Raw genomic sequence first — 10,998 nt, 5'->3', positions numbered from 1 at the left:
CGATTACCGTCATTGACCATTCATCAGTGTGATCCTAAGTCGCAGGACCATCAACCCCTCCCCCTCACCCTTAGTCATGATGTGGCCGTAACAGTTTAGGGGTAGACAGAAAGCGTCAAAGCGTGTGGGAGACAGAATATGGGAAAGAGAACAAAAGCGACAACAGAAAAAACAACAAACAGACCGCTTACGCAATCAAGTTGAAGTGAGAGAGATAGACATAGAGAACCAACCGTCAACGTACTAGCCATGGACACAGACGACTTGTTGGGGTTCTCGACATCGGATGTATCATCCAACAACACACGCATTGTACCGGCACAGTCGCTGCCACAGAACTTTTCACAATCTCTTTCAAGCTCTTTCCCCAATAGACCGAAGACGCTTTCAGAGAGCTTCCAGGACGGTAAGATTACGAAGGCACCAAGTAGAAGGAAGAGCGTGAAGAAAGAAGACAATGACGACGATGAAGAGGAGTCACAGGATCGGAAACGAAGAGATAATATGAATGAGAAAATTCAAGAACTGTTGGCTCTGATACCTGACCATTACTTTTCCGACCCCAAGGATAAGAGTAGCGGGACGAAGGATGGAAAACCAAACAAGGGACAGATATTGACAAAGGGCGTTGAGTACATCCAAGATCTACAGAACAAGATTGACGAGAATAACAGGAAGGAAGTGGGGCTGGTATGGAAGTTGAAAAAGCTTATTGATACAAAGGGGATTCAGGTGAACGATATCAACCTGAGTAATACCAGCGCAGAAGTTGTACTTGCAGGCATCGGTGTTGGTCCATTGGCCGGGACACAGGAGCCTCCTGTCAAGAAAAGCCCTAACAACAACTTTGAATACGGAGGTTATGATCAATACAGTTGACGCCGCCTCTCCTTTTGAAGCTACATTGGGAAATGGAAGGAGTTACAAATATTTACAAGAGTATACACTGAAGAATTGGACCCCTTTTACAAACTTGGCATTCTCATGATCACCTTCTCCTTATTCTCGGAAAACTCCTGTAGTTGTTTCAGGATCTTTGAATCTTTCCACTTATCTGGCAATGGTGTTATTGCGTAGTTCTTCGTAGCCCAATAGTAAATGTCCCAGTCCAGTTCATCGAGTAACTTGTCGTACTCATCGAGCTCAGCTTCTGTGAACGAGTCCAAGTATTTCTTTGAGAACCTGGAGAGCAAGAGGTCGGTCTCCAATATACCTCTCTTACGGCTCTGATACGTCAAACGGGCCCTCTTGGTCTTCAGGTCTTCATTCTGACGTTTGAGTGGTTTGATCTTTAGCTTAACATCATCAGAGCCCTCCACTTTCTCCGCAATGACTTCCGGTGTGTTGTGCAGTTTTTGAAGTCTTGGGAGACAAGATGAGAACTGTCTTCTAATCACAGTGTTGTTTCTGAGCATTTCTAAGTTTGTTGAAGACGTGGAAGCTGAAGAAGAAGGTGGAATAAAAGGGCAAACTCGTCTAAAAAACTGAGGTTCCACCCGGTTGGAAATCGGCATCGAAAGAAGGCCCAAAGCCAAAAAAAAAAGCATGTAATGTCCGGATGTTTGGGTGTTTGGGTGTGTTAAGAGGAACCAATGCTACTACACATTCCCTCAGCTTCCGCGTTAGGAAGTCTAACTCGAAATGTAAACAAAGCGATATCCACAAAAAACAACAAAAACAAACAAAATTGTTTACGCGTTTCAACAACAACAACACCAAGCAATAGAAGACCAGAAGGCAGACGAAACGCAGAATGTCACGCTCGAGCTCCATTAGAAGACCCGATGTCATCCGCAACGACAGATTCCCGCTACTTGAGGTTTCAGAGCTATCGGTTTGCTTGAGAAGTTGTAACCTCACTGCACCAGAGGAAGACCTCTATAGACCGACCCCAATATTTGTTCAAAATTTGTTCATCCAGATCTTGGATACCTTCCTCTCCTTGCCGTCAAGTGTTTTGAAGTCAAGACAGAGAAGATTGCTAGAGGAGGAGGAAGAAACCCCTGGGGAGTTTGAAGATAGCTTGGACATTGTTACGCTTCAAATGGTTTTGTACAAGTTCTTTGTTGATTGTGGAGTTGACGATTTCCTCATTATGGACTTGATTAAGCCTGAGCCGATACGTTTGAAGAGGTTGCTCAGTGCCGTGGTGAACTTTGCAAGATTCAGGGAGGAACATTTGTACGATAACGAGCAGATTATTCACGATAACAATGTGAAGTTTGAAAAGCATTCAGAGATGTCTGCTGAGAATACCAGATTGAAAGAGAACATCTCAAGATTGATCAATGATAATGATAAGATAAAATCAAATCTTGACGAATTGAATAAACATAATGAAAGAGTTGAATCTGAGTTGAGAAGCTTGAAAAAGATCCAAGAGAGTTTGACCGCTGAACATATGAACTACAAGACTGAAAAATCACGGTTGATTCAGGCTTTGGAAGATCATAACTATTTGCTATTAGAATCTAAGAAAGACCTCGAAAAGATGAAGAACTACATCATTGAAAGCCCTGAGATAATATCCAAAATCATCTCTGATATGCAGGAATCCTTGAAAGACGATCAGCACACTTTGAACGAATTGGAGTTGAGGTCGAGAAAATTGGCAATCACTATTGAAAGCGTCGGCATAATTCAACAAGATTTGAAAAACTGTGTCAAATTAGTGGATGAACTCCAAGTAGAGTCTAACAAGGAAAACATGAACAATAATAAGCTTAACCAACAGAAGGAATTTTACGAGGACAGATCCCTTAAACTGAATGAGTTGGAACGTAAGATTCAATTGTTGCTACGCCAGATCAAAAACATGGAGGACAAGATTGAAAGAACCTCTGAACAGAAGGAAGCGAGAAGAGGAGAATATGAGAAGAAGATGAAACAACTATCAGACACTTATGCAAACGCTCTAGCTGAACAAGCTGTCACAGATAAAGAATTGCAGAAGAAGAAGATGTATATCCAATCTGTACAGAAGAACATGCAAGACATTGAAATCGCTTTCAAGAAGGAATATGATGAAACTACCCTCGAATTGCAAAGGTTGAACACACATGTGAAAATTTACCTAAATCAACTAGAAGAGAAGTTACAATTATGATGGTACAATCAACAGATTAAATAATGAGAATAACAATATGTATGTTTAACATTTATTCTACGTGTTTATAGATATATTTATATGGGAGCAACACAAATTCATTCCAAGATGGCCTTCACACAATCATCGTATGGTGCATCCAACCCTGTCCAGAGTTTGAATTGCTCAACACCTTGGTTAACAAGCATCTCTAAACCTGGAATGGTTTCCCAGCCGTACTGAGATGCCAACTCCATGATTGGTGTGACTGAAGGCTTATAAGCCGCTTCTAAAAGGGATCCTTTATGTTGTTTGAAAACAGATTCCAACTGAGACAACACCTCTGATGCAATTGGTTTATCACCTGGAACACATGAAACTGCAACATCGACACCTTGAGCTTTAGATGCATCCAAAATTTCAACACCAAACTCTGAAAAGTCCTTGACGAGTTCTTGCAATTTCTCTGGTGTTCTATTCAGTAGGTAAACCTTCTTGCAACCAAGTTTAGAAAGTGCAAAAATCGCAGCTCTTGAGGTTCCACCAGCGCCAATTACAAGACCAACGCTTGGACTGGTAACACCATGGGACTTGAAAGAGTTCTCTATCCCCTTGTAATCTGTGTTATAGCCTGCAAATCCACCGTTTCCCAATGGAACAATGGTGTTACATGCGCCAATTCTCTTGACAGACTCATCAACTTCCGTTAAAAGAGGGATAACATCACGTTTCAGGGGAATTGTCACAGCACACCCTCCAAAGGATGGATCCTTCATGAGTTTAGCCACTTCAGAGGCATCTGTGGTTTCAAATTTAGTAAACTCATGTGGGAGATCATTGGCTCTGTAACACGTTTGATGTAACAATGGTGATTTCGAATGCGAAATTGGTGATCCAACAACATAGAATTGCTTCTTTGGTGTCTTGACGCTAGTGACAAAGGCAACAACTTGTTTTCTCAAGTTTTCAAACTCAGATTCCGTTTTACATATTGGTGAACAGAACACATGGGTGCGAACCTCCTCATACAAAGGTTGTCTTCTCTTCCAAATTGATCTGATATCGTCGGTGTCCAATGGTGGCCTAGACAAATCTTGACCGAGGAACTTGGCAATTTCACTAATATCTCTTTGAACTTCCCAAACCAAACCGTTCTTCTTCTCTCTGAACTCCTTCAACAATTCTCTAGCCTTTGGAGTTTCAACAAGACCACCACCTGTAGTGATAACACATGCCTTATCATTTTTAGCCAAAATTTCAGAGAATAATTTGAGTTCCTCCTCTCTAAATTTGTCCCAGCCATGTGCTTTAACAAAATCTCTTATATCACCAAATCTCTCCTCAAAGATAACATCCAAGTCCAAGCTTCTATAGCCTGTGGCCTTCACAATCCAATTTCTGAGGGTGGTCTTACCTGCAGCTCTCATACCAATAATAGCAATACTAGCACGGCTTGCAACACTTGGATCCTCTGGCTCGAACCCATCAAGCTTAGCACCAAGTGAAGAGTGCAAGATATCCCACCAACCTGGCCATGTTTTAGCGGTACAGTGACGTTCTTCAACGACGACAGGACCATTGGAAACGAGACCGGCCAAAAGAGAGAAAGACATGGCAACACGATGATCATCATAACAGAAGATACCACTTTCTGGAGTCTTGAGGTCAGCGATGGAGACACCGTAAATGTCAATACCATCGTCACCACCAACAGCGCGGACGCCAAATTTAGCCAATTGTGTGCACATTGCAGAGATTCTGTCACACTCTTTGACTCTCTGGTTGGCGATACCGTAGATTGAAGTCTTGTTCTCCTTTCCATCAGTGGCAACGGCAGCGACAACAGAAGCAGTCAAGAATGCATCGGTCATTGGTTCCATATCAACAGATGCAAGAGGTTTCAATCCACCTGGCGCAGGACCAGTCACTGTAGTTGATGTTGGTGTTTGAATAACCTTGCATCCCATTGGTTCCAAGATGTCTTTGGCGAAACGAGCATCACCTTGCAAAGAGGAAGAACCAATGTTTGGGATTGTAACAGTAGTACCGGTCATTGCAGCGAATGCCAGTGGATAAGTAGAAGAAGAAGCATCTGATTCAATGACAAACTCCTTTGGTGAAACATAGGTACCCTTTGGAATCTCATAGGTATAGTTTGGCAGAGGCTTAACTTCAATACCGAATTGTTTCATCAACGCGATAGTCATGTCAATGTATAAGATTGAAATTGGCTTACCACCAACCAACTTCAAAGTTACTGGTTCTTCAGCATATGGGGCTGCCATCAAAAGAGAGGAAACGTACTGAGAGGAGACAGTAGCACCCAATTCGATGACTCCACCCTTCAATGGCTTGTTGGCAATCTTTAATGGCAATGAACCTTCGTTCTTAAGATATTCAATTTCAGCACCGTTAGAGCGCAAAGCATCAACAAGAGCACCGATTGGTCTTTGGCCCATACGGGCATTACCAGTCAAGTAAGTATATTTGGATTCGTCAGTGGCTTTGACCAAAGTAGCAACGGATGTCAAGAATCTTGAAGCTGTACCTGCATTACCCAAGTACAATTCAGTTGGAGAGGAGACCAACTTACCACCATTACCTTTGATGATCAAAGTTTCACCTCTGTCTTCCCAGCGTATTTCAGCACCTTGTAAACATTTGATTGCATTCAGCATGTGTTCGACATCGTCAGAGTGGAGAAGGTTAGAAATTTTACATTCACCTGTACCCAAAGCAGCGAGAACAAGGGCACGATTAGAGATCGATTTTGATCCCGGTGGAGTGATGACAGCTTCAAAACCAGATTTGTTTTCGAATGGGTAAACCTTGGTTTGGTCAGTCAAGACGAATCTCAAATCTTCATCGTTGACATATGAAGCAGAGCTCTCGTAGCATTCACCGATAGCTTTCAACAAGACGACTTTTTTCTTTGAACCATCATTCTTCTTGTCAATAGCCATCTTCTCAAGCAAGATATCCACAGGAGTTCTTCTATCGACTGTCATCTTCTTTAATTGGGTCAGAGATGTTGGTAAGCCGTAGTTACCCAATACTTTACTCAGTCTAGCGACTGCGGAAGCTGGGAGAATGTTCAAGTATCTTGAGAGCTCAGCCTCTAAGATTGATCCCACAGAGACACATTCACCGTGTAATGCCTGTGGAGTCAAGATTGCCTCAATGGCATGACCAATGGAATGACCAAAGTTCAACAAATTTCTCAAGCCACCTTCCTTTTCATCACTGGAAACAACGTGAGCTTTGACTTTGATGGATTCAAGCACCAATTTGAAAACGTGATCCTTGATTGGGGTTAAATCAGTATCACCTTCTTCGTCTCTCTGCTTAATGGTGGACAGGAATTTTTCAGAGTTGGCCTCCAATCTCGAGAATTCAGCTTCGTTCCAAATCGCAGCAGTCTTAATGACTTCAGCAATACCATTGATGAACTCTCTCTCCGGCAAAGTGGACAAGAAGTTCAAATCAACAAAGACATATCTTGGCTGCCAGAAGGCACCAATGAAGTTCTTACCCAGTGGTGTATCCACAGCTGTCTTACCACCAATTGAAGAGTCAACCATCGCCAACAGAGTTGTTGGGACCTGAATGACCCTGACTCCTCTCATGAAAGTTGCAGCAACATAACCAATCATATCGCCAATGACACCACCTCCGACCGCAAGGATCACGGTATCACGTGTGCAACCTCTCTCCAGCAAGTAGTCCTCAATCTCAGCCTTTGTCTCACGGGTCTTGTGAGCTTCACCTGGTGGAACAACATAAGAGAGAACACGACAACCCTCCGGCAAGTACTTGTGGAATTCTCTACGGAATTGTGTTAAGTAACCTTTCTTCTCGATGTTACTGTCAGTGATGAGAACATAGGTTGATGACTTCTCAGTAGCAAGCACCGTCTTCACGATGTGCTCCATGAGGTCAAATCCAACATGGATGGTTTCATTACCAAGGATAGAAACCTTCTCAACGGACATGGTTCAGAAAATGAGTCTCTAACTGTGCTTTGTCTCCTTCTTTAACCGCCAAAACAAGAGACACAGCTGACAAGGTTGTCCGGTTTTTTTCAGCTTCCTGCTGATGCAGTCGATGACTCGACGATTTCTCCAGTGTTGCGCGAACCAAGTATGTAGCTTATACGAGCCCTTCAAACTTTTCTTAAGGCCCATATCAATGTTATAGAAGACAGCATTCGAGTGATGGATTATCAGAATAGAATTGGCTCAAAGAAAGGGTGTATGTATGCTACTGTTTCGTTGATTCACCTCATTTACTAACCTTAGGTTGAAGCTGGTGGAGTTGCCTCGGAGTCACAACTCAACGTTCACAGGAAGCAACGAGTATCGAGGCTCATATCGTCCCAGTTTGATTTCGAATCGGACCCATATGTGTTTAAGAACCACCTTGGTAGCCTTGAGTGCAGGCTCTGTCTGACGACGCACTCGTCTTCGGAGTCGTACCTTACACACACGCAGGGAAGAAAGCACCAGCTGAACCTGGCGAGACGTGCTACGCTTGATGCTAAGCAGCAAGGTGGCACTCACCAAGCCACAGGCACAACAAGCGTACAGAAGAAGTCATACGTCAAGATTGGTCGACCTGGCTATAAAGTGGTGAAGATCCGTGACGTTGACGCTATGGAGCTGGGCCTTCTGATAACGATAAAGTATCCAGAATTGAAGCAAGGCGAGGAACCTCTTTACAGATTTATGAGTGCATATGAACAATCGGTTGATACTGACAGTCAAGGGTGGCAATACCTTGTTGTTCATGGAGAGCCTTATGAGAACGTTGCCTTCAAGATTCCCTCGACAGAGATCACCAGAAGTTGGGGTTATTTTGATGAAGACTTGAAAGAGTACTACGTTCAACTGTTCTTTAAGAGTCCCGAAGAATTGACATAGTATAGAACCATAATATAGACCTAGCTACACAGCAAGCTTCTTCAACAGCATCAATAGAACCGTAGAGATAGAGAGAGACAGACATGGAGAGACAGACGGCCTCGAAGCCTGCCATTATATTCACGTGTCAACAAGCACAGACCATGAGAGGATTTCCGGGCTTATGTAAACAAGTTGACGGATAAGTTTGCCTTTTTTTACCTCCGCTTTGCCACGATTTTAACAACAACAACGACAACAACGACAGCATCACAGAAGACCATCCCTTTGTTTTCGATCTAGAATGGTATCCTTAGAGCATTTCCAACTCCTGAAACGTGATGACGATGATTATTGCTACGGATACAGCTGCTCCAGCAGCTGGGAATGGGCTCGCTGGATATTTTTTGTTCTCTTCATTATTGCCCTGATAGCGTTGTTGATGACTGCTTTTAGAATCAACAGACGCCGTGGACGTCAAGGGATAGCACCGATAAGAGGCACAGCGTGGATGACACCACCTTCGTACTATCAGGCCCAGAATACAAGACAAGATGCGTATGTTCCACCTTATACAGAACAGACCAATGATCAGGATATGGGTTACTACGACAACCAAGGAGTGTTCCATATGAATGACAAGGTGAGACAGGCTCCCTCGTATCATTTGTCCACGCTGGTACCTGACGAGACCGGTGTAAGTGCACCACAGACAGCAGCTACGTTGACACGAGATCCAAACAGCTCATTTGATCGTGATTTCAACCGTTACTACGCTGGGTCAGGAGGGGCGCAAGCAAATCCCGTCTCCCAGCAGCAGGGACAACCTCAGTCACAGAACATAGATGTCGAGGAAGATTTGACCTTTACTAGACCTACAGGACCACCTCCAGCACATACGAGGAAATGATACAGGACACTATCCCCCTAATTATTGCAACTTTTTTTTCTTTTTCAGGCAAAAAATGATATAGTTCCTCACAACATAACGGTGTTCTTCCAGGCCGCATTCAATTGTAAGCAGGGCTTCCTGGTGTGCGGGTCATTTTTAGCTGATTCATATCCGGTGATCACGGCAGTCCCTCATGCAGCACAACTTCTACAATAACTTCCGAACCTGAGGTGAATTGGACCTGATAATCTTTACCCACCGATGCATGGCCCACTTTTGTACTGAGGGTTGCGTCCGATCGAAACATCTGTTGTCTCACAAACGTTGGTACCTGTTTTAATCACGAAAATAAGTCAGTCAGGTAAACTAACTGAACCATGAAACACAGCCAACAGTGACGCATTGTCAACATATATTGGGCGGGGGTTAGTGAGTTATTACGATGCAATTACATATTCTATGAAACGTCTGAGGCGTCCGAATACTTCTATGAATGGCTGCACAAGATAACAATCATGTGTTTTATGGAATTTATGGAGTAACCTCCAGAAGTTATATGCATGCCAGTTCCAAGCTTATTGGCATTCTCTGCCCGTGGTTAGACCCTAAAGTATAAATGGTGGTGAAACCTACCCAAATGTAAGCTTCTAACTTGTAATATCTTCATATGATTCTTATTCCTCAAGAATGAAATTGTTACAACTGCTTGCAAGTACGTTATGTGCAACGTCACTGGCGATTGCGGATATCGCGCCAATGAAATTTGATATCCTTAGAGGAACAGATATGAGTTCAGCTAAGAAGAAACCTAGACTACTCAAGAGGGACGCTGGTGATATCGTCTTTTCCGATGTCTTGTACCAGGAGAAATCCTTTTATTCTGCCAACATTACTATCGCAGGAACTGAATTCCAGGTTCAATTAGACACTGGTTCTAGTGATTTGTGGGTTTACGGTGCGGACAACCCTTTCTGTGCTAGCAATGGTGGAGTCGTTGTTAACCACATCGATCAATCGAGCACGGTTGTGACTCCCGCTGAGGCTACGTTGGATTGTGAGGCGTATGGGATCTTTGACATTGACAATGAAGATTTTGTAACTGAGGATCAGTTACTATTTGCTGATTATGGTGATGGTTCGTTTGCTGTGGGTGTCTACGGCAGATCCACAGTTTCATTTGGAAACGCCACTTTGGAAGGGTTCATGTTTGGTGTTGCAAACCTTTCTAATTCTAGTGTCCCAGTTTGTGGTCTATCATTTGAAGTGAGCGAGTTTTCATTAGATCCTGAGATGTCTACTGACAGTCCTGGTGGTTCGTTTATGTATCAAAACCTTCCATCTGCTATGAAACAAACAGGTTTGATCAAGAGGACAGCGTTCTCATTATGGATTGACGGTGAATCATCCGAGGGATACATTCTGTTTGGTGCCATAGACCATTCCAAGTATTCTGGTGAGCTTGTGACTCTACCATTGTTGATTACCGACAATTCTTCACAACCAAATGCTTACCAGGTGAGCCTTAATACCGTCATATTATCAGATGGAGACAGCGAGGTGGATGTCATGGTCAATGAGACATCTGTATTACTCGATTCTGGTACATCTGAAGCATATCTACCAAACGATGCTGTTGAAAATATGGCCGAGGCCCTGAGTGCAAAGTACTCGGATGATCAGGGCACTTACGTGCTGGACTGTCCAAAGGAATCAACCAATATTACTATTACATTCACTTTTGATGGCATTGACATACAGATTCCTTTGGAGAGTTTCTTATCGGCAACTGACAGCTCAGGAGAGAAATGTGCTTTGATGATATACCCAGGTGGTGGTAATAATATCTTGGGTGATGTTTTCTTGCAGAATGTGTACGTTGTCTTCGATCAAGATGGTCTGCAGGCCAGAATTGCACCTGTGGATAACAACAACGACAGTGCTGACATTGAAATCCTTGATTCCGTGAAGACTCCAAGTGGTGGCTATAACAACGAAACACTTACTGCAACTGCATCATGGGATGGAACATTGGCAACTACTGAAGATCAGGCAATCACCAAATCTTTGTCGAGCTATCTTTCTTCAGACTATGGATTGTCAACATCCGAATCTGCTACGGCATC

General features: G+C 43.3%; 7 protein-coding genes across 7 annotated transcripts; 5 read left to right on the top strand and 2 right to left on the bottom strand.

Moving 5' to 3' along the window:
• The first annotated feature begins 12 nt into the window (after positions 1-12).
• RTG1 (Rtg1p) lies at positions 13-1,242 on the top strand. Its single transcript, XM_020215120.1, has one exon. It carries the CDS (start codon positions 250-252, stop codon positions 877-879), a length of 630 nt encoding a protein of 209 aa, XP_020070335.1. The 5' UTR covers positions 13-249; the 3' UTR covers positions 880-1,242.
• On the bottom strand, positions 918-1,467 carry SDH5 (succinate dehydrogenase assembly factor SDH5). Its single transcript, XM_020215119.1, has one exon. The coding sequence runs from the start codon at positions 1,413-1,415 to the stop codon at positions 966-968; it is 450 nt and encodes a 149-aa protein (XP_020070334.1). The 5' UTR covers positions 1,416-1,467; the 3' UTR covers positions 918-965.
• Positions 1,468-1,552: 85 nt separating this feature from the next.
• Positions 1,553-3,106, top strand: NUF2 (kinetochore-associated Ndc80 complex subunit NUF2; the record flags this gene model as incomplete). The annotated part of the gene is made up of 1 exon (XM_020217371.1): positions 1,553-3,106. Exon 1 carries the CDS (start codon positions 1,754-1,756, stop codon positions 3,104-3,106), a length of 1,353 nt encoding a protein of 450 aa, XP_020070333.1. The 5' UTR covers positions 1,553-1,753.
• A 22-nt stretch (positions 3,107-3,128) lies between these two features.
• On the bottom strand, positions 3,129-7,128 carry ARO1 (pentafunctional protein ARO1p). Its single transcript, XM_020215118.1, has one exon. The coding sequence runs from the start codon at positions 7,075-7,077 to the stop codon at positions 3,205-3,207; it is 3,873 nt and encodes a 1,290-aa protein (XP_020070332.1). The 5' UTR covers positions 7,078-7,128; the 3' UTR covers positions 3,129-3,204.
• A 171-nt stretch (positions 7,129-7,299) lies between these two features.
• On the top strand, positions 7,300-8,048 carry PRP11 (spliceosome assembly protein PRP11; the record flags this gene model as incomplete). Its single annotated transcript, XM_020213363.1, has 2 exons — positions 7,300-7,336; positions 7,391-8,048. 2 exons carry the CDS (start codon positions 7,300-7,302, stop codon positions 8,002-8,004), a joined length of 651 nt encoding a protein of 216 aa, XP_020070331.1. The 3' UTR covers positions 8,005-8,048.
• A 308-nt stretch (positions 8,049-8,356) lies between these two features.
• Positions 8,357-8,749, top strand: CYBJADRAFT_117100 (resistance to Congo red protein; the record flags this gene model as incomplete). The annotated part of the gene is made up of 1 exon (XM_020212221.1): positions 8,357-8,749. A coding segment is annotated over one exon (393 nt), but the record flags the coding sequence as incomplete, so codon positions are not given.
• An 813-nt stretch (positions 8,750-9,562) lies between these two features.
• CYBJADRAFT_167881 (pepsin-like aspartic protease) lies at positions 9,563-10,998 on the top strand (the record flags this gene model as incomplete). Its single annotated transcript, XM_020215117.1, has 1 exon — positions 9,563-10,998. A coding segment is annotated over one exon (1,436 nt), but the record flags the coding sequence as incomplete, so codon positions are not given.

This window comes from Cyberlindnera jadinii, assembly GCF_001661405.1.
Source record: "Cyberlindnera jadinii NRRL Y-1542 unplaced genomic scaffold CYBJAscaffold_7, whole genome shotgun sequence".
Taxonomy (NCBI): Eukaryota; Fungi; Ascomycota; class Saccharomycetes; order Phaffomycetales; family Wickerhamomycetaceae; genus Williopsis; species Williopsis jadinii.
This window is presented reverse-complemented; position numbering and strand designations above follow the sequence as displayed.